The 22,677-nt window shown below is 37.5% G+C and overlaps 1 protein-coding gene and 1 long non-coding RNA gene across 2 annotated transcripts; both read right to left on the bottom strand.

Moving 5' to 3' along the window:
* Positions 1 to 998: 998 nt before the first annotated feature.
* LOC125681073 (uncharacterized) lies at positions 999 to 1,533 on the bottom strand. The gene is made up of 2 exons (XR_007372144.2): positions 1,257 to 1,533; positions 999 to 1,157 (listed from the first exon to the last, which is right to left on the bottom strand). It is a non-coding gene; the product is annotated as an uncharacterized LOC125681073 (long non-coding RNA).
* A 15,340-nt stretch (positions 1,534 to 16,873) lies between these two features.
* On the bottom strand, positions 16,874 to 20,830 carry LOC125680045 (uncharacterized). Its single transcript, XM_048919489.2, has one exon. It carries the CDS (start codon positions 20,828 to 20,830, stop codon positions 16,874 to 16,876), a length of 3,957 nt encoding a protein of 1,318 aa, XP_048775446.2.
* Between the last annotated feature and the right edge of the window lie 1,847 nt (positions 20,831 to 22,677).

Raw genomic sequence — 22,677 nt, 5'->3', positions numbered from 1 at the left:
CCATGTACAGTTTACTTCTTATATGTGCATAAGTGATTTTTAATGGTTTTGTCTTTAACATGTATCGCGGAAATGTCAACCGTGTTGTTTCGGCAATTAGAATATAGAAATAGACTTGCAATGTAATTTGAGAAGAACCGCCCAAACCCGTGTAGTGATTTTGGGGGGGTGGATTTTTAGTATTTCTGGTCGGGCTCGGAGTCCTCTGAGCCTGCACGTGATTTTCTCTCTCTCTTACCCGCGAACTCTAGGCAATCGGACGTGTTTTAGAAAGTGCAGCAGTGTAGTTATTGTATTTGTTAACCCCTTGTAAGTTGTTCTGTGTATTTGTGAATATATCTGTTTATAAGTGTTTTCCGGTGTTCTTTGTGTGTAGGAAATCACTTTACCCGCATTGTTCGATTTGAAACATCATGGATCCCATAGACACAGTTTGTAATGCAAGGGATATTCTTGGTAGATTTTGCAATGTTATTCTCCTATAATAGAAGAGAAAGCTACTATTTAAGACTCTTTAATGCTGTGGATTGAGTTTTAAATAGAAGGTTAGCAAATCATTTTGTAATTGAGACAAAGTCAAAACCTAAATACAAGGAGAACTAAACGTGTTCAAAACCTAAACACAAAAGAGGTAAACGTGTTCAAAACCTAAACACAATAAGGGTAAACATGTTCAAAACCTAAACATAATAAGGGTTAAACATGTTCTACACCTAAACATTAAAAGAATTAAACATATTCAAAACCTAAACACATTGGGTTAAACATGTTTAAAACCTAAACACAGAAAGTGTTAAACATGTTTAGATTTAGAACGCGTTCAAAACTGTACACAAGAAATGTGTTTAACTTTGTGTTTAGGATCTAAACACCATTTTTAGAGTGTACATTTAACATTCATAGCAAACCAAGATACAATTTTATGTGCATGTATCATAGGTCTCTTGATGTTTGTTGACCAATGGATTTGGGGTGGGGGTGGGATCTGAATACACACATTTTTGACTCAGATTTAGTTTACTGTGCGGTAATCAGAACTCAGGATACAACTCATCATGTAAACATGTTATATTGATACATAGAAAGAAGTGAAAGCTCTGGGTAGTGAGAGGTCCAATGTCGTTTTTTGAAGAATTCATTAGTATCCGCCGGCATATCTGAAAATAAAAAAAATATGTTACATTAACTAATATTCCATAACCCCTGCATTCATCGAAAGTGAAGTTTTGAAATTCCAATCAATGTAGGCATCTTACCCGTACTCCTTGCCTTATTTACTCTTGATTAAAGCTTGGATTGTGTGTATGATTACACCCCAAAAGAACTCGTGATCAGCGTTATTGTCATTTGCAGCTTGTTGTTGTGCTATTACCAAAAGCGCTTGTAGCTGTTTTTTGGACAAATTTTTCAGCAGCTGGATATGCTGATTCTGTCCTTGACCATGACCATGCCCATGGTGACCTGAAAAGATTTGATACAATGGATTTTATTATCTAGTAGCAATACATGCAATGTCTCCAGAGGTAAATTCATTCTAACAGGATCGTAATTATTGTCATGGTGATACCTCCTCCTCCTCCTCCTCCTCCTCCAGCAGCAGCGGTAGCCATCTGTGCAACGTATTACGATAATTTGCTATACCAAAGCACGCTTACTGGTCCCCAAAGAAGAGAGTATTTATATTTATTACTAAACCACAAACTTTGGAGTTCTTTTCCGGACGCTGTTTACATTTGTGAAATTGTTTCCTTTCTCAAAAACCACATCCCTGACGTCATTCACCTCTACCCGTGATATAAGCTGCTCGGTTTCATTGTTCTGTGCATTGCTCTGCCATGTGCAGGCCTGCCGTTTGACACAGTCGCAAACTTGTTTGATGTTTGACTGGAGGGTTATTAGATTGATTTGTAGTTGCTGAGTTTGTGTTGTGTGTAGTCAGTAATGATGGTGTAGTTTGGCCAATGTTTTTTTTTTCTCTCTGTGATTTTGAAGTTTTCTTTCTAAATGATTTTGATTGGTTGGTTTTGCCACGGCTGTTGCTGTCAGGTTGCTCCAAGTTTTCAGACTCTGGCCTGTATGCGTACTTCGATTAATATGCACTTAACACTGGATCGCGGTTATAAAGCGCTCGTTTCGCAACCCGTGAACCGATTCTCAAACCCGGCGCCGCGTGAACATACACGAAGGTGGGGACTGTTCCTTCGCCAAACGTATAAATATAATACGCCTATTTTAACGTCCGAGAATTTCGACAGAAATTAAAGTAAAATTAGATATAAAAAATAAATTTCATGTTTGAAAATACATGAGGGTATGAATTACAACGATTCAGAATGATTTTCATGGCACAAACAATCTTGGAGTGAAGGACCATTCAATTTCATATAGTTCAAGGCCTGTGTCTCCTTGCAAAGAAGAGAATATACAAATTTATGTAAATAGAATAAATAAAATAAATAGTTTTTCGGCCAGTTTTTGACGCTTGCGAGAATATGCGTTTTGTCAACCTTATTCACCTGACAAATTAAATGATATCTGCATATTCGGATCTTATCAAGTCGTGCGTCGAAATTATTGTTAACGATATCTTTTATTGAAAGATGTATATAGATTCCAACGTTAAACTAATAACTCTAACATTGCCCAAGCTGATTATATATATATATAATCTCTCTAGACTACAGTTTTAAAGGCTAGTTATAGTTTCCGGTCGTTGGATACAGTTTATGAATCTGAATTACGTGTATCATTAACTGTAGCTAAAGTATGAATCTTGATAAATATAATTCAACAAATGAAAACTACGAAACGTAGTTTAACTGGTATTGCCGATACTGGAGATTGTGATTAACAATTCGAAACTAAAATTAGCAATTGTTTATTATAGTTTACAATATAGCGGGACGTTCGAGAATTTGTTACTCATATAAAGACGTCACCATTGCCGGTGAAGGGCTTCAAAATCATAATCTCGGCCTATGAGTCGGCGCTTATGGTCACGGTGCTTTTTTTTTTTTTTTTTTTTTTTTTTGCGCCCCATTTTGGTCACCTTTTACGACAAACTAGGGGTACTAAGGACCTATTCTAACCCAGATCCCCACGGGAGTCTCCGAGAGATCATCGATGATAAATGTATTTTCGGGTCGGATGGGGCTTTAATGGATATTAGAAGATAAGTTTGGACACAAGTATGGTGAAAAAACGTATAAGGATTTTGTTTTATATAAAAAATTTGAGACGGCAATGCAAAAATGTCTCAACTGTACGCAGATTTGTCTGCGCTGTAAGTTGAAGGTTTTTATAAGGAGTGGATCTGTAGCTCTCTGGTCTGTCCCAATATTTTCCCAGAGAGCAACAGATCTGTAGCTACAGTTGTATCACTGAATGAGCTTTCGTCAAGTATAGTTTACATATTTAAACATTATACATGTATTTCCAGATGGAACCTAAACTTTACAAGTCTTAAGTTCTTTACCTATAGTTATAAAGGTTGTGTGAACTAAGTTTACCGCTCATAAACCAAGTTTATCTGACGGAAAGGCGTCTCATCCTCAGGAATTTGAAGTTGAGAGTGTGTGGAAAAAAATTAACCATTGCACAGGTACAGTCCTTAATCATTGTACAGGTGCGGTCCTTAATCATTGAACAAGTGCGGTCCTTTGATTGCCACACAAAGTGTGAACGTTAACGCAGAATTTTGGTTTCTTAAAACTATTCTCGCATTGTAAAACTGCAGGTAGATGTTTTGCATAAATATCAAAACTTTGATGGTCATCACTGTATTTGCTGTTATTTTATCAATGCAGCACTCTGATTAGACGCAGGTTCTTTTCTCAGAACCTACATAAATGTATCAACTACAGTAAAATATCTCTATCTCGAAGTTCAAGGGACTTCGAAAAAACATCGAGATATCCGGGGGTTCGAGATATCCAAAATCGATCTTGAATTTTTTTTTGAAGGGGGATATATGATGCATAGTATGGGATTTGCATTATAAACAACAACCCCGTTGCCGTTTCTTATAATGCAAGTTGATTGATATTGTGGAATTTCAAAGGCAAATATTTCGGTGTTTTTTTCTCCATATCTATAAACATCACATTCACAATGTGTTTCAAAATTAAGATGATCGTACAATTTGTATGCTTACTTTACTGATGTCTAGGCCCGACTAGGATGTAGATATTGTGTTGTAGTGAAAGAACCTATCAAGTAAGAAACAAAAAAGACGGATTTTTAAAAAGAACTTTTTATGTTTATTAAATACAATATCTTATTAAGTACAGCTAATACGCATGCTATTTTATTCAGCATTTTTTATCCATGTTGATAATGTGTTTGGAGGGATTTCGTATTTTTTAGCGATGGCCGCCTTACTGTCAATTCCTTTCTCTACATCTGCAATAGCTTGAATCTTAGTTTCTATGGTATGCGATTTTAACTTTCTTTTAATGCCAGGGATTAGCAGCTTGTCTTTACTGTCTTGAGACATGTTGTCGAATGATGAACATTTCACGGGTCTCTATTTATATGTTGTTGTGATCCAAAGTGTTTAATTTCTGTTCACTTTGAAGATTTTCGTGTTTTCTAAGTTCTAGTTTTAATGATGAGGCGTGTATTATTAAATGCATTATCGTTATTATGAGCATTAACTTCAAGCTCACTTCGACAATTTTGTGCGTTTATCTAACCCACATGTTAATGATATAGCGTGTATCAATCAAAACACCATCCCTGGAATCGGGCGTGTCGGTTCATAATTGGCGGTGGACTTAATCCGTAATGTTGGAAGGCTTCACTAATCACCTGAGCTGTTGAAACAATTATGGCCACCCTTGACTACTCGGAAAAGGCGAGCGTGGATTAGCGGTCATTAATTATAATTGATGTAGCCGCGGGCGGAGACGTGTGTTTTAACGACGCCAGGTATGGTAAGCAGACCGGAAAATTGACTGCACTTCGAGATAAGCCAGGTGAAATTAGGGCATGGGACCTTGAAAATACTTCGACATAAGCGGAGTATTCGAGATTACCGTGTTCGAGATATCAGAAGTTTTTTAAATCATTTATATAGGGAAAACGGCCGGGACCGGCGGTCGATTTCGACTCAAGCGGGGTATTCGAGACAAACCATATTCGAGATACAGATATTTTACTGTATCTCTAAATGACAGTGGATAGACAGTGTTTATATTTTTAACTAATTGATTCAACACTGAACCATATAGGAAATAATTGGTTCAGTCTTGAAAAAATTCGTGATGAATATGATGTTTAAAAGTAACTGATAATCATTTCAGCAAAGGCAAAATTAGAATGCAAATTTGCGTACATGCACATGAAATATTTAACTGCAAATGACTCAATGGTAATAGGAACATATTTTAACGTTCACTGTGTATATTTTGCTTCATTTTTATTGAAATATTTGCAGCTCTGAAGACCCATTTTGTTTCAGTCTAGTTAGATCCGGTTTTTAATGTCGTCTGTCCGCGTGAATATGTACACATTCCACGAAGTCTGCAACCTATTTGGCGGCATTGTTGAAATTGTTGGAAAATGTTATCTTGTGGTTTTTTTTACCTTTACCTTTTATATGAATGTGTTATTATAAATAAAGCTTTACTATTTCATACGATGGTTTATTTTATGAGTCTAGAGTTTGTCCTTCTTAGACTATTTCCCTGTACCTTCGTTCAAATAATGGAAATCATTACCAAACATGGAAATCATTACCAAATATGGAGACCAGTCGTGGTTTATTTGACTTTGAGCTGTAACGTTGATAAAATGTTTTTCTTTGGTTTGTTGAAGATGAAGGTCGAAAACATTGCACAAAGAATTGCAAACACACGGAATATGCATTTTTTCTACAATGTTTGCGACCTTCATATTCCGTGTAATAAATCAAAGAAAGCCTTTTTATTAATCACATGAATTTTATTCTTTGCGCTCATGTTCCCTACTTTTACAGTGTAGCAAATACATGTATACTGTTATGCACAACTTTAATCTCTTCGTGAACAGATTTCACAAATGTAAATAGATAATTCTCATATTTTGATAAATCATGTGAATATCATTTTAAGCGATACGGGAGTAGTATACTTCCTTTGCATGTTCCAGGAAATGACAGTCAACTGTTCACAAATTATTGAATTTCCTGTTTTCAACATGAATATACACTTTGGTTTTACAATTTCGTTCATTATTTAGATCTTGTGTAACAGTGTTTTCTCTCTTTAAATATAATATATGATATTGTAGGAGAACATTGGTATTGATGAAAGTTGAATGATGACATTTACTCAAGAAATTTTAAAATGTGAAAAATATGTTGAAGAACGTGTAAAATACATGTATATAAACAGGGGAACACATTCTTCAAGATGATGTTAGATTTATAGAAATGCAACAACTGTATATAATTAAATGTGCATTCTCAAATCTAAAACACAAATGAAGATTTGAATTTTGCTTGTAAATAGAGGTTAAGTTTTGCAACATTTTACTGGTTATAAATCATTGTGAATTCCTGAACCCGCGAAATTTTGGGTTATCAGAAAATCGGTACCCCAAATATTTACCCTTAATGGTGTTTTCAATATTATATTAAATAATAATCAATGAGATAGTGCATTTGTCGAAGAATTATATAAACCTAAAAAAAAAAATCTAAATTGTGTTAAAGTCGATAAAAACATGTATTGGGTTCATCAAATGCTATGATTGTATAATATTAAGCCGAACCCAATATGGGGGAGCTTTTATTCAAGGACCCCATATATTTCTGTATTACCCCTCTAAATCTCTACATAATGAATTTATCCTGTCGATGATTTTACGTGTACATTAATTACATGTAAAGGTATGTTGATGTTATTCTCTCTTGATGGAAGGGACATATTAGCAATATTAGATTAGTAAGAGGCATATTACCTTTATTGTAAATAGGATTGATTTCAGCCAATGAAATTTCAAGATTTTTATTAGAGGCAAGATAATAAAACTTTCACCTCATCATATGATAAAACTAACATATACAATCCCACCAAATGAAGCTTCATTGTCAGCTCAAAAGTAACATGTACATATATTTCACAGGAAATACCAGCCAACTGTTTACAAGTTTTAAGATTTCCTGTTATTTTCCTGGATGTACAGAATTAGATTGCAAACCGTGTAATTTCAATACAGCAAGTAAAATGATTCGAATTTTTGTGTTCGTATTAATTATCGTGTTACAGGTTACCTAGTAAAAAAAAACCCAGTAAACGTTATTTTAACCAATAACGTTCTTCATTATACAATGTACATGTGTAAATGATAAATAAATCACGTAAATTTATGATCGTGTACCGCAAAAATATAAGAATTTTGAATTCAGTATACAGGAGTAGTCCTTTACTATCTTAATCAGTTGCAATGTCAGATAACTTTTCATTGTTTATTTTTCAAAAAATGTTTTTAACAAATGCGAGCGAAACTGAGACAGTGAACTCTTTGATCGGAATTCACTCTAAAACAAAACTTGGAACACCCACATGGCGTTATCGGATAGACTGTGTACTTTATGTTCTTCAGATAGTGTAGAAGATGAATGTCACTTTTTACTTCATTGTTCCTCTTATTCAAATCTGAGAGCAATCATTTTTACCAGTATCGGATTTAACCCCACTGTGATCAATATGTCAGATTAAGACAAAACAAAATTTCTATTATTAAATTTTCCAAGACAAACTGCAAAATTCCTGTTCTCCGCATACACCTGTATAATACACATGTCACTATAATAAATCATTTACTTACTTACTTACTTGTATAAAACTTATCATCCAATACTCTCTTTCGAATTGTGAAAAAACAATTATTGAAGGAGGATACCAGTTGAGATATAAATGCCCATCAACATCTGAAAGTTCATTCCAAACGCTGATGAAATCTGCAGTGAATTCAAACATACCCTTACCACGGTATATTTTTTCAATTCGAAATAATTTCAATCGTGATTCTGGACAAGCACGTAACATCTACGGATGTATATTTTAATTGCTGTTATAAAATTTAGAAATTCATTTCAAAATTAAGGATTATCTCCCTCATGCATAGCTCTTATCCTTAGTCGAATTTGACTCCACTTTTTTTGGCACACTGTTTTTGGCTATAATAGCTCTAAAACTTCATTGTTATTTCGGATTTCAAACATTTCGGTTGAGCATCACTGAAGAGACATTATTTGTCGAAATGCGCATCTGGTGCATCAAAATTGGTACCGTATAAGTTTTACATTTAGACATTTCTACCTCTGCTCTACTTTGGGTACAGTACTACACAGTCTCTGGTATAAACATCCGGGGCTTTATTTCTCTCATTGCTGTGGATATACCCTTCATCTATTTTGAAAATACTACATTAACTGTTGCTCGTAAAACATATAATTGATACGCCAATTTTTATTTTGACTAATGAATCAATGAGGAGGTGGAATGTGTCCTCTCCCATTGAAAAAAAAAAAAACAACTCCTCAATGTTGTAAAATGTAACAGATCATACAGTGAAAGCACTTGCAATAGCATTGAACGATTCCTACAGTATACATCCCACACATCCACCGATGTAGCTGAACGAGCTAGAAACTAGGATGCATGTACAATAGTGTAGAGATATACATGGATTGTGTGTTTTTCTTGTGTCATTTCTATCATAGCCTCTTGATTGGTACTTGCAATACACAAACTGGGGTGACCGTTGAAGGGCCAAATCTGTTCCAGAGTACATGTGCTGTGATGCTAGGATTTATCCCACTTTCTGGGGCAACATTATGTCCATACAATATGTCTTTAGATGATAATATATAACAGGGTGTAAAAAAAATTCAGCTGTGTAACTGTGTATTTTTCATCCAGAAATATTATGGGAGCTCCCGGATTGGTTGATACATGAATATATTAATATTTAAAAAGTCGAAGACTTTCTTTATCATACAACCACGGATATGACGTTTAGAGTGAACGGGGGAAATAGGCGTGGTTTGCGGCGTGCATTATCACCTCCATATGTTGTTTATAGATGTGCGAGTGCATCCTCCGCGTATGAATATATATACCGAGGCAGGCTACTGACGAATACGTTGATGTTACAGAGGGTTTAACAATCTCCATGAAAGTCATTATTTCGTAAATTCTATAGTCATTATAACGATCTTATTTGCAAATGTGACATTAGTGGAATGCTGTATGACATGTTTCATATTAATTATTAGCCCATTCTTTTCATACTTTTCATTTTGACTACAGATTACTCGTTTTACCTAATCAAGATAGAGGACTCACGGCGAATGTGACTGGTCAATAGGGAGCTGATTCCAGGGATCCGTGTTTGTCCAATTCTCGATTTGTATTCTTTTTATAGGATTATGAGATCGATCGTATTTTTCATATAATAAATGTTTGCATCTTCAGCCCAGTAAAGCAGAACATTTTCTCCGTTACAGTGTTTGAAATACAAACGTTTAGAAATGTATTAAAGTCAACATTTATACATGGCGCCGCACAGTAGAAAAAAAGAGGACAGATGCTGGCTGGCAGCCATGGAATGAAGCGAGAACAGCAGCAGCCAACGGGAATGGATATGCTCTGTAGAGGTTCTGTGTGCTACCAGGCACGAGGAGGATAGGAGAAGAAGGTGAATATGCGTTTGTGTGGGATTAATGTTATTTTAAAAACATGATAGAAACATATCTTTTATAAGTACTTTTAATAGTACCAATGATTCTTTACAAAATATATTTTGTTTGTCTTTGACAATGGAATCAAGGTTTAAAGCATTGTTTCAAATAGAGTCGTTTCGATGTTCGTCAGGGATTACATTGTACTTTTAAGATGTTCAACATCATCTTAAACAAGGATATAAAGTTAAAATTTTAATATACTTTCTGTATATTCACAGATATTAAAGAAGAGGGGTATAATCCTTTGTACCTGTAGGTACCTGTAGGATGGTAGACCACATGTTGTCCGCTCAATACATTGAGAACCATTCACTTGATCGTAATAGCATTTCTTATGTTGGTTGGATGTGTAGAAGAGGACCCCTATTGCCAGGTCAAGGGTCAATCCACTCTGGACATATGAAGATACTGTCCTTTCAATATCTTGAGAACATTTTCCTTGACAGACATCAAACTAGTACATCATAAGAAGTAGATGACCCATATTGATTTTGAGGTCACATGGTCAAACTAGACATAGGAATATACTGTCCGCTCAATATCTTGAATTGTTTTGACACTACCATCAATTAGATGATGCATGTGTATATCCCTTTACAATTTTGCACCACGGGGGGTATATGATTTTCAAACTTGTCTTGCATGAAATTATGTATGCTATGGAAACGTTTCACAAAAATCGTGTTGAATTCAATTTTCTTGAGACACGGTATGGAATATTACAAGATATCGCTTTCGGCAAACATACACAAGTTGCGTTTTACATTACGCCAAGAGATATCTTAGAAATGAGGGTTATATTAATTTGCGAGCATCCTCGGGTAGTATATATTGTTCAAATAACCCGGGAGTAGGTTGGGGTCACAGTGTAGCAACAAAGTTTTATATTTGAATACATTAGAACAAAACTTTTAAAATATTTGCCTGGATCAAAGTTTTGCATGGTAATATATGAGGAAAATCGTCCTCTCAAGACCAACAGGGCCACGATTAGTCATGTTAAAGTATGCAAACGTCACCAGGAAATGCAGATTCCAATGTATTCAAACCATGGTCATGGGGGTAAGATGAGGTCACAATAGGGAATAAAAATTCACATGGCAATATAATAGGAAATTAATCTGCATCTTTGGTACAAGTTTTTGTGCTTTTGCAAAATTTACATTTTCTACGGTCGGTGAAATGAAACCAATTATTTGCGGTCGTTCGTTGACGCTTGCGTCAATGATTTTTGCTGATATTGATCGATTTAGAATTTTTTGTTTGTTTGTTTTTTGTTTTGGCAGTTGCTCCAGTTAGATAAGTGGTTTTAAAACAATGGTTCCATGTCTCTGTAAATGTATGATACATAATGCTGCATTTCATTGATATGGTGTTGTTGTTAGATGTGTTCAGCTTTGTAGCTGCAGTGCTACAATACACCGGTACTAATTGCTCTTCAGAGTCAGCTGCACATTTCATATGAAAAGAGTTTGTGCTCATGGGTGTACTTCAAACTTCTATAAAATGTGCCTTGCAAGATGTTAATTTTAAATGACACATATGTATGGCAAGCCCTTTTACTATTTATTCGTAAAATAAGATATATCTCTTTAAATAAGAGAGATATCTTTATTGGTTAAAGAGATATCTCTGTAAGTTAGAGAGATATCTTTTTACGCTAGGGAGATATCTCTTTAAACAAATGAGATATCTCTTTACGGTTGGGAGATATATCTTTCTCTTTGAGAGATATCTCTCAAAGCTAGAGAGATATCTCTCAGAGAGAAAGAGATATCCCTCTAGCGTAAAGAGATATCTCTCCATCGATGTAAAAAGAGATATCTCTTTAAGTTACAGAGATATCTCTTTAGATTTTTGCCCGGTGATCATAATGACTTTTCCCTGTTGCATTGTCATTGAAATGATGTAACTCTATTTTTTAACCAAGCAAAATACTTCTACTGTACAAATGGCGGGAAAGGTTGAAGAGGTGGTTGGAGTAACATTGTCAAGTTGCCGAGAGGCAAAATCTAGTCTAGCTCGCATATTTCATCAATTTATTGTCTTTGTTTTTGTTACCTGTACATGTATACATTTCACATGCGGTAAAAGCAAAATCTTCCTATGGGATTGCAGCCATCAGGGTGTTGCTAAAACTCGGAACGGAAAACGAAACGGAACAGAATTTAAGAATTAGAATGATTAACGGGGGGGGGGGGGGGGGGGGGGGGAGTCATGATTCATTTTGATTAAAATCAACAATTTGGAATTGTTACCAAGCAATAAAACAACTTTATCTTAAAATTTTGCATCATAAATTGATGAAGCGAATTTAGTTAAACGTTAGTATAAGAATTTACAAGGCATTTTACAAGAATTTCGAAATTTCGGCATTAACAGAGGTGTTAGCGAGCAGTGACACCTATGGGTAGAGAATGAAAAGAACACACGTGGTTTATATCCCCTGTGGCAAAACGTCATTAACTTACTGTACATGTATTTACACATAATACCGTGTATGTGTGTGCTTACAACATTAACTTACTGTACATGTATTTACTCATAATACCGTGTATGTGTGTGCTTACAACATTAACTTACTGTACATGTATTTACACATAATACCGTGTATAACGTCATTAACTTACTGTACATGTATTTACTCATAATACCGTGTATGTGTGTGCTTACAACATTAACTTACTGGACATGTATTTACACATAATACCGTGTATGTGTGTGCTTACAACATTAACTTACTGTACATGTATTTACTCATAATACCGTGTATGTGTGTGCTTAACGTCATTAACTTACTGTACATGTATTTACACATAATACCGTGTATGTGTGTGCTTACAACAGGAAGTGTGATATGTATAAAACAATTATAATTCATGATCTTATTTAGTCAACAAGTTTTAAAACATCTTTTGTTTGATTTATCATTTTTTATCTAACAGGAGACTTAGTAACCGCAGCACTCCAATCCTAAATAGGCAGTTAATTTTTAAACTAAATACTTGTATAGCTTAACATTTGGATTAATAATGAGATGACTTTTAATTCCATTCAAGCATAAATTCTGTTAGCTTTTTAGCTATTTCATATATTATGAAATTAATCTGTTAATTCCTCTTACTATTGGTCGTAAACTTCACCCTACCCGGTAGTTAACATTGGTTTTGTTTCAATCTTTCTTTCCTGCTGTATCTCTTCAGTTTCAACACTAATCCGCAGGATATCGGTAAATGTACGAACTTTCACATAGATGCATCCCAAATGAGGCAAAACTTTTTTCTTCACCGGACTCGTTCGCTTTAAAATTTAATGTGATACATGAATGTATATTGTACCAGGTGTAGAACTAAATTCAAGTTCAGTTATCTTAAACATATGTAGTTCGATTAAAAGCACATTCGATTTAAAAAGGCTATATGTTTGGGGAAAATTGTTCAAAAAATATTTTGTCTTTTACAATGTTGTTTTCGGGGGGGGGGGGGGGGGTGTAACTTTTATTCATTGGATGGGATCATAAAATCTTTTCATACCATACCAGCCAGAATAAAGTAACAGCATTTGAAAGGAGTTGAATTATAATTCAAGTTTTTTTTCAGTATGTTACCCTATTTATTTTTTCTTCATTTGTGAAACAACATACTGTCAAAATCGGGGGGGGGGGGGGGGGGGGGACAAAGCCGGGGAAAAAGATGCTACCTACAAAGGTGAAGTTTTGATGTGGAGGAATTTAATGAAACTGTTTGAAATTGTTTGGTTGGGTTCAGAAAGTTATATAATCTGTTTAAATTTATCTATACCTCCAACTTCTCTTTAAAGAGATGAAATTTTTCAAAAGCATGCTTCAGTAGTAGTATAACCCGACTAGATGGGTGGTTCAACTGAGTGCAGTTTTGAATGCGGGCCGATGGCCGGTTCAACGGAGTGCAGTTTGGAGTGGCGGTATTGACATGAGTGTAGGGGTCAGCGTGGGATCAAGCAGGTGGTCAGCAGGCCACCGGGTGCGGTCAAGCTGGGCAGGTGGCCAGCAGGCCACCTGGTGTAGTCAAGCTGGGCAGGTGGGGAGGTCAAGCTGGGTAGGTGGGGAAAATCTGGGGAGATAGCGTGTGAACGTGTTGATATTCCTGGTGTATTCCTTGTGTATTCCTTTTTGTTAGATTTCAAATAAAGAATTAAAGAACAATGGTTGAAAGTTTACACATTTATTAAATCAACAATTTGCCTGTATTTTAAAATTTGTAAATAAATTGTAAGATTTTACTTGTAAATAAATATGTATGATACTCTAGAACTCGTGTCATTTATCAAGATGTATACCTACGAGACACTAGGGCCATTTCAATTGAAACATGAATTTACAATGGTAGTAGCAGGTCCTTCCAAATCAGGTCACATTTCCATTAACACCACCATACTACCACTCACATTTCCATTAACACCACATACCACCACTCATACACCACTTACCACCACATACCATCACATGTACACCACTACTGGCACACCAGATGCCATCACTTGCATCTTCTTTAACATTACTCACACCACTACCTATATAGGTCCTAAGTTTTACATTTCTTAGCATAACGATATTAATGAAAGAAATTGATCTACCGTTTTTAGTTTGCATGTGTCACCATACTATCACTGGCATTTCCATTAACACCACATACCATCAGCCATACACCACATACCACCACCTATACACCACATACCACCACCTATACACCACATACCACCACTCAAACACCACATACCACCACATGTACACCACTACTGGCACACCAGATGCCATCACTTACATTTTCTTTAACATTACTCACACCACTTCCTATATAGGTCCTAAGTTTTGCATTTCTTATCATGATAATATTAATGAAAGAGATTGATCTACCGTTTTTAGTTTGCATGTGTCACCACCATATTACCACCCACATTTTATTAACACAACATATCACCACTTATACACCCCATACCGCCACTTGTACACCACACACTACCACCTATACGCTACATAACACCTACTCACCACTATTGATAAACCAGTTTCCATGACTTAGGGTTTCTTTAACATAACTCACTCTATTAACTATATAGGTCCTTAATATTGCATTTCTTTCCTTAATATTAATGAAAGAGATTGATCTAGCGTTATTAGTTTGCATGTTTCACCATACTACCAACCACATTTTATTAACACCACTTACACACCACATATCACCACCTTACACCCCCATACCACCACTTGTACACCACACACACTACCACCTATGTTGTCTATCTTCCAGATGAAATGTACAAGGAACCACTCTTGATAACTTCAGGGTATTGGATCCTACCACCTGAGGATTCGTTACATTTCTTATTTGAGTTTGCTTCGTAATACCCATGTCATAAAAAATAACACATTTTTGTAGGTTTACAACTTTTATTTATTGCATATTTCAGATGAAAAATGTCATTTGATGTAGCTTTTTCCTTCAAGTAGATGCAGGTCAAATTTTGAATGAATTCAGTTTTTAAAGACAGTGTTTCTCGTTATACAGAGGTGTGATTATGTCGCATCGGTTAGTCTTCCTCCTCCTCTTCGTCTTCCTCCTCCTCGTCTTCATCATTGTCAGACTTATCTAGGTAAGATTCAAGTAAATATTTGTGTTTGCGAAGAGCCATTTTAATGGATTTCTTTAATCCATGATTGTCGGACACAAATTCATCGATGGCGTCCGTCACCTGTTCATGCGTTGTGTCTCCTTTCAACTGATACTGATCGTAAAGGAACCGCTCATACAGTTTTCTAAACTGTTGGTAAGTTTCTCCTTTGGTCTTTTCGTCTGCTTTCTTACTAGCTTTCTTTTCTGGCATATTTTGGTTCAAGTATTTCTCGTATCTCTTCTGACACTCTCCGGCAATATGTTTTCGCGCTTTATGTGCCATTTGGCGAAAGACGATATTGTCTTCCTCTGCGTCACTGTCAGTATCACTCTGTGTTGGAGAGACATCACTCATGTCAATATCCTCTTCCTTATCGCTTTCCCCGTGTTTTAGTCTTTTATGACGCATCATGGCATCTTTGCGGGAAAATAAAGCATGACACTCTGAGCACTCAATCATGTTATCTGCGCGAATGCATAAAAGTGAATGAATAATTTCTGGCTCTAGGTTCCTTATATACTTCCACCACCACCACCACCACTCTACCCATGATGATAGGTTACAATGAAATGAAATGGTTACTCACGAGGAGTCATTATTTATACTCTCGGAGCCATGTACACGGCTAACGTGGTAAAGAGTTGACTTCTTAATTTCAATTCCTCGGGGGTCTGAGGACTTAAATCGACCAGTAAATACCCGTGAGGAATACGGGTGGCTTCATCATAGGCCGATAGTAAATGAGGCATTTGTAATTGCCGACTTAACACCCCGATCTGAGATTTATCTCTAGGATTTTTAAACAATACGAGATAATGGGCATTCAGACTGATGGTCCGATGTTGCACAGCTCGATCGAAGAGATTTTGCGTGATGTAAATGACACTGGTATTGCGATGATGCGCTTTGCGCGTAAACCAATCCACAATGGATTCTATGGCCTTTCCCCCCCATCATATCATCAAAAATCAGTAAATGACGAGTGTCGAAATCGGCGACTAATTGCTCGTCGTCTGAGGGAATATTGTGAATGAATGTCACCGACTCTTGTAATGATTCGTAAGCCGGCTGCCATTCTCGGTAACACCAGACTATTTTTTCAGGTGGGGGTGAAATCCATTACGTATTTTGTACCAATTGTTTCACAAATTCCGTTTTACCCGATTTGGAAGGACCTGCTACTACCATAGTAAATTCGTGTTTCAATTGAAACGACCCTAGTGTCTCGTAGGTATACATCTTGATTAATGACACGAGTTCTAGAGTATCATACATATTTATTTACAAGTAAAAAATTTATTTACAAAATCAAAAATACAGTTTATTCAACAAGTAAAAAATTTATTTACAAAATCAAAAATACAGTTTATTCAACAAGTAAAAAATTTATTTACAAAATCAAAAATACAGTTTATTCAACAAGTAAAAATGCGTGCAGTCTCGTCCACGGAATGTCTACAAACAGGACAGTTTTTTGGTTGTTTTTTTTTAATACCCGTAAGGGAGAGTGTTGTAATGGTGAACCCGCTGTCGCTTGTCGTACACTACGCGGTATTTCTTTACTAAGGGGCTGGTGCGAACATCGTGCTGTCGTGTTCTTTGAATAAAGTGGGGGTAACGCACATGGACTTCTTCTTCCTCCCCTTTCAACATTTTTTCTAAGGTGGTGAGGGAAACGATCCTGGAAGCTCGATAATTGAGCGTCAGTCCTTTGACTTTACACATTGATTTTCCGCCCTGGGTCTCGTACGCGTAATTTTTAGGGCCTCCCGACATGTATTTGACGATGCGGTCACCACTCAATTCATCGGTCCAGCCTCCTAAACTGTTGATGATGGTGGGGTTGAACCGACTCTCATCGTGTTGGTAAATGATGCTGTCGGTATCGAAGTAGAGGACGCGATCCCCCAAAGGCTCTAGAGTCTCGTAGAGATGTAAACGAGCGTGTGCGGTGGTAAAACACGCTAACACCACATTGCCAAAAGGACAGTCTTCTAAAAATTCTTCTTTTTCCTGATAATTGATCAGCATCATGTCGGCTTCGGGGTGATCTCGATTTTCCAGCAGCTCGACTCCTTTGATTTCTAGAGTGGCATCTTGTAATTTTTTCTGTAATTCTTCTTCCTCGGTTAAATACTGTGTTTGTGGTAGCTGTAATCGTTGTGCAAATTTCCCCCAGAGACAATTTAAAAAGAGTTTGGCAATGGTTCTACGGACGGGGTTTTTCTCAATGTCTATTAGGTTCATGAAGATGCCTTCCCGGCGCCGGATCTCACTGATATATTCTTGTTTCTGTTCGGGCGTCTGACATTCATCGGGAAATCCGGAAGATTCTTGTTTGATCTTCAGGAAAGTGTCGATGTAAGATCGAAACAAATCCTGGCTGGTCTTTTCGAAATGCCAGACTTCGTGGATGCGCTCGAGCCGATAGCCGAGATCTAGAGCTTTGTGTACTTCTACGGTCACCCAGGTTCCGGTCAGACTGCGTTCTGAATCGGTGTGACTGCATCGATCGTCGGGTCCTAAATTGCGATGTTCGGCGCAGGTTCGGCATAAGGGGAAGAGTAATTTTCCGCCTGTCTTGTAGGGTAGTACGGGATGATACAGACCTCGGGGTGGGAGGACGCGGCAACGAATGAGTCCAAAGTACTCTCTCACATCGGCGAAATCGCTGGTGATGACTTGAGGATGGTCGATGGGAAACGCTCTGTATTTCAACACGTAAGGATACAGGGAACACACATCGACGTATCGCATGTCACCCTCCTCGCAATACAGGCGCGTGGCATTGGTACGACCTCCGTATAAGGCATCGCGGGGATTTAAGGGGTCCTGAATATCGAGGTCTCGTAGGAATGTTTGTAACTCCGGATTGTTTTTGACTTGACGATCAAACACGTGTTCCCAGATGCTCACTACCGTATATCCTTGTTGCTCTAAGGCGGCGGCTCGTTTCAAGGTCTGCTCGTACAGGGATTGATACGTCTGTTGGACTCGATGGGGGTGGGTTTCCGTCAACAGATTCGGATAACAGGTGGGGCACCCGTGCCAGTAGCAGCCGTAAAATTCGTACACGGTGTGGGATTCCTCGTCGTAGCCGTCCACCGTATAGGGTCCTATGGTAATTTCGCCCCCGTTCTTAGCATGACGTATGTTGCGGTCTAGGGAGGTGAGCCAGCGACAGGCCTTGGCCGAATAGCGGCGCGACGGTTGGTAACCCATATTGGGGATGATGGCTATGGTGTCCTGTGTCATGAAGCCTCGTCGATAAGCTAAATTAGCCGTGCTGGCAAAAGTTATTGATTCCTGAAACGGGTCGACGCGGACGAGTCCGTAGAGTGTCGCCTTAAATTGCGCACAACAACGGCGTAAAATATCCACATCCGAGATACAGTAAGCCAAGAATTCCTTCTGGAAATCGAACACTTTCTCGGCCTGTTGATTGTACCAGGTATAGAAGGCTGCACGATTGGCGATCGACATGTCGTCAGGATTGTAGTAGTGGGCATCTGGATAAGGCCCCACGTAATTCTGGTTCTGTTCCTTGTTGAAAAAGTGAGGGAAATAACCTTTTTTCAGTTCTGTTAATCCAAACGCAGAGGGCATCTTGGCGAGGGCAAAGGGGAGGAAATTGTACGAATCGATGAATCTCAAGCCGAACACTCCCATGCACAAGATTTTACTGCCGTTGAGAATGACTGCAGGTTTGATACAGGCCGTGTGCACCAGATAGTTCAAGATGAACTGCCCATCGTATCCCTTGAAATTGTGCGCAATGGCGGTCGTTTCATCGTGTTTGAAGCTCACATTACCCTTCTCGTCCGTCTCGGATTGTAACAGCCAGTCCATAAACTGTTTTAAGGTGTCGGGGCCTTGAAATACGAAGCGGCGTTGCGATCCAAACGCATGACAGTAATCACAGCGCGTGTCAATGTCTAAACTGTCGCAATGTTGACACACGCGTTCGGCCACACAGAGATTAGGGGTGTGAATTCCGTTTTCCTGTGTACATTCAAAATCGAAATAAATGTACATTTTCAATTCCTTGTTGCGTTTGGGCTTGGGTTTCTTTTGAACGAAGCAGAAATGTGGGGTGGTGACGAGTTTCTTGCAGATGCGGCATTGTGTTTTTCCCCCGCACGCGTGTCCCTTTAATAATTGCTTCGACATCCATTTCTGGCACTGGTCACAACGTCCCATTAAATTACACACGGTTGTCGCGGTATTGCTACTGTAAGGTTTCAAGTGGGTCTGGTAACACGCAGCATTTCTAAAAAATCCCTTACAATGAGAGCATTCCGTGCGGGTGCCGTCCGGGGAACAGGGGGTGTCGGCCAAACAAAACGAACAGCGGTGAGGACAGACTGTACGGTGCTCTTCGATGTGGCTATATCCAATATCACAGTAATCACAATAATATGGATTTTCCGTCACTCCCGGCATCGATGTTATGGTATCGTAATGTTCGTTATCCAGCAGGATGTTCAAACATTTTCCGCTCCCTTGGCCTCTGTAGATGGGGTTTAATCGTAATCGCTGTGTGTTTGTCTTAAATTGAAATATTTTCAAGCGATACTCGGGAGCTAAGACCTGATGTAATTTCTCCCATTCCTGAGGCCCACACGGTTGGTCGTTTGCACACCCGGCGAGTTCCATGAGAGCTAAGGCCTGTCGTTTCTGGTCAAGCGATTGTGTATCCCCTTTTCTCATCCTTAACCACATCTTCTCCCATTCGGGGTCGGAATGCTCGGGTTTTTGACTGTGAAGTCGCGCCACAACGATAGCTCGAGGGAGACACAATGAATCGTCGGGGTTGTTAATACGAACGATGGCTCTCTTGGAGGTCTTGAATTTCTCCTTATCCACGTGCAGATGTTTTCTCTTCACGCCGCCGCCACTCCCCTGGGGGTATTTCACGTGGAAAAAATCCAGCTGTATAGATCCGTCTGTGATGACAAATTCCTTCTTAGATTGCTGCACGGCTTCTATTTTGTTTAAAATTTTCTCCTCGTTGAGGTTTTTGGACTGGGTAAATTCGACCCAGATGTCTGAATCCAAAGCGGGGTGTCGAATGTTGAGCCGTACATAATCGTTCGGGTTACACTGCATCCGTAATTTCACTTTTTGAAGTAAATCCCGAAATAAACGCCGAATAATTGAAGAATCTGGAATGGGCCTAAAAGTTACGTTGTAGACATTTTGTTTCACTTTGAATTTCCGGGAATGACGATCTCTATCCAGCTGAATATGGTAGTATTCCGACACTAACCTTCTAGGTTGTTGCTGATTTCGTAATCCGCGACCTTGTTGTAAAATTCCCAGTCGCTCTCTATTCCGTCTGCGGAGTTGTAATTCACGCGCTCGTTGTAAGTGAAGATGTTGTTCTAAATATCTTAATCGCTGCTCCCTTCTATCTCTCTCTCTATCCTGGATTCGCTCAGACATGCTGATGAAAGTGACAACGCGAATTGTGTATTGCGTTTATATACTTATTGTGACGTCATCGAAAAGCAGGTTTTTCCACAACGTCATATAGAATGTTCCAGGCCTAGCTCGGCCACAGCGTCATATAGAATGTTCCACAACGTCAATAACTTGAACTCTAAATTAATTAGATTATAACATTTAATAAATAGAGTCATTTAATCATGCGTTTTTTATTAATAACACTGTGGGTTTTAAAGGATTCAAACACTGAGGAATAAAACAAAGTTTAAACCATGCGGGTTTTTTTTTTTATTAATAACACTGTGAATTTAAAGGAATTAAACACTGAGGATTAAAACACGGTTTAAATCATGCGGTTTTTTTTTAATTTTTTTTTTATTAATAACACTGTGAATTTAAAGGAATCAAACACTGAGGATTAAAACACCGATAAAACACGGCTCAGACCTCGTCATAGCGATCTCGACTTTAGTTAGTGTTATCGATTTTTTCTCCCCATTGTTGTGTCATAGCTCCGCACGCCCTCCAAAACATATTAATTTCTTAATTTGAAAAGTGATGAGAGCAAGTTTATCGTGACTTGTAACATGTCTAATTTTTGCATTGAATATGTAAGATGCGGCAATTTTTGCATATACGAAGTTGAATCTAGCCTGAAAAATATGTTTTCTGTTGAAGCCACAACTTACTCCCCTAACTTTCCTTTTGCACTGAAGTTCACATGTTACATAAATCAAACATCTTTCACTCAAAAACCTCGGAGTGTTGTACCAATGATGAAATTTGTATGTACGAAATTTCACAAATGAGTTCATTGTGAAAGTCTCTATACGTGTAGATTAGGGGCAATATCAAGATCACAATATAATATGGCTATTACTTTAGCATGTATGTTATATAAAGAAGAAATTGAAAATATTTCAATATCAAAGAGAATTAATATAACCCATTTGACATAAACTTTTACACGAATGCGGTTTATCGTTTGGCAACGGTGGTAAATAACGAAAAAATATTTTGACATTTCTAATCGTAAAGGAATGTAGAGATGTACGTCATGACCTTCATCATGATGTATTTTTCATTGTGACGTCATGTAATGCGGCAGTGGGGTAAAGTACATTTTTTTTTTCTCACAGCTGTTCTGCATTGTTTTACAATGTTAATCGAATTCTGTTTTATAAAACTACCAAATAGCCGAGTTCATTGTTTACGAAATAGCCGCGTTTCCGAGAATTGAAACCTAACCCTATATATTTTCTGTCAGCTGTTAGACGAGGTCAGTAAATTGTTATTCATATTGTTGATTTAATAAATGTGTAAACTATTTACATTGTTAATCGAATTCCGTTTTATAAAACTACCAAATAGTCGAGTTCATTGTTTACGAAATAGCCGCTTTTCCGAGAAATGAAACCTAACCCTATATATTTTCTGTCAGCTGTTAGACGAGGTCAGTAAATTGTGTGCAAATTGTTCATTTAAAGTAGGGGTCTAGTAGCGTGACGTCATGTCCGGATCGAACTCCAGTATTGGTTCACGTACTATTATTATTGGGTGGATTTATACTGTTTTTACATTTACCTGGATGTTTTTTAATTTAGTAAAATGAATACAATAACACTCCATCACTTATATTTAAGTAGACTATGGATCCAATCTTCTTTCCATTTTTTGTCATCTAATTCACACATAAAACCAGAGGTACATATTTGTTTAATTGATATACAGGCCGGGGTATTACATGTTAAAATTATCTGTAAATTAAAAAAAATTCATGATATGCAATCATGCACTTGTGGAATTAAATAAAACAATTCTGCATTTGTTATATATTTGTTATC

The sequence above is a fragment of the Ostrea edulis genome, chromosome 2, assembly GCF_947568905.1.
Source record: "Ostrea edulis chromosome 2, xbOstEdul1.1, whole genome shotgun sequence".
In the NCBI taxonomy this organism is placed as follows: domain Eukaryota; kingdom Metazoa; phylum Mollusca; class Bivalvia; order Ostreida; family Ostreidae; genus Ostrea; species Ostrea edulis.
Note: the sequence above shows the minus strand (reverse complement) of the source record. Positions and strands in the feature narration are given on the sequence as shown.

Excerpts from the sequence above, each read along its gene's own strand:
- LOC125680045 (XM_048919489.2), bottom strand. The coding sequence starts at position 20,830 with ATGTCTGAGCGAATCCAGGATAGAGAGAGAGATAGAAGGGAGCAGCGA.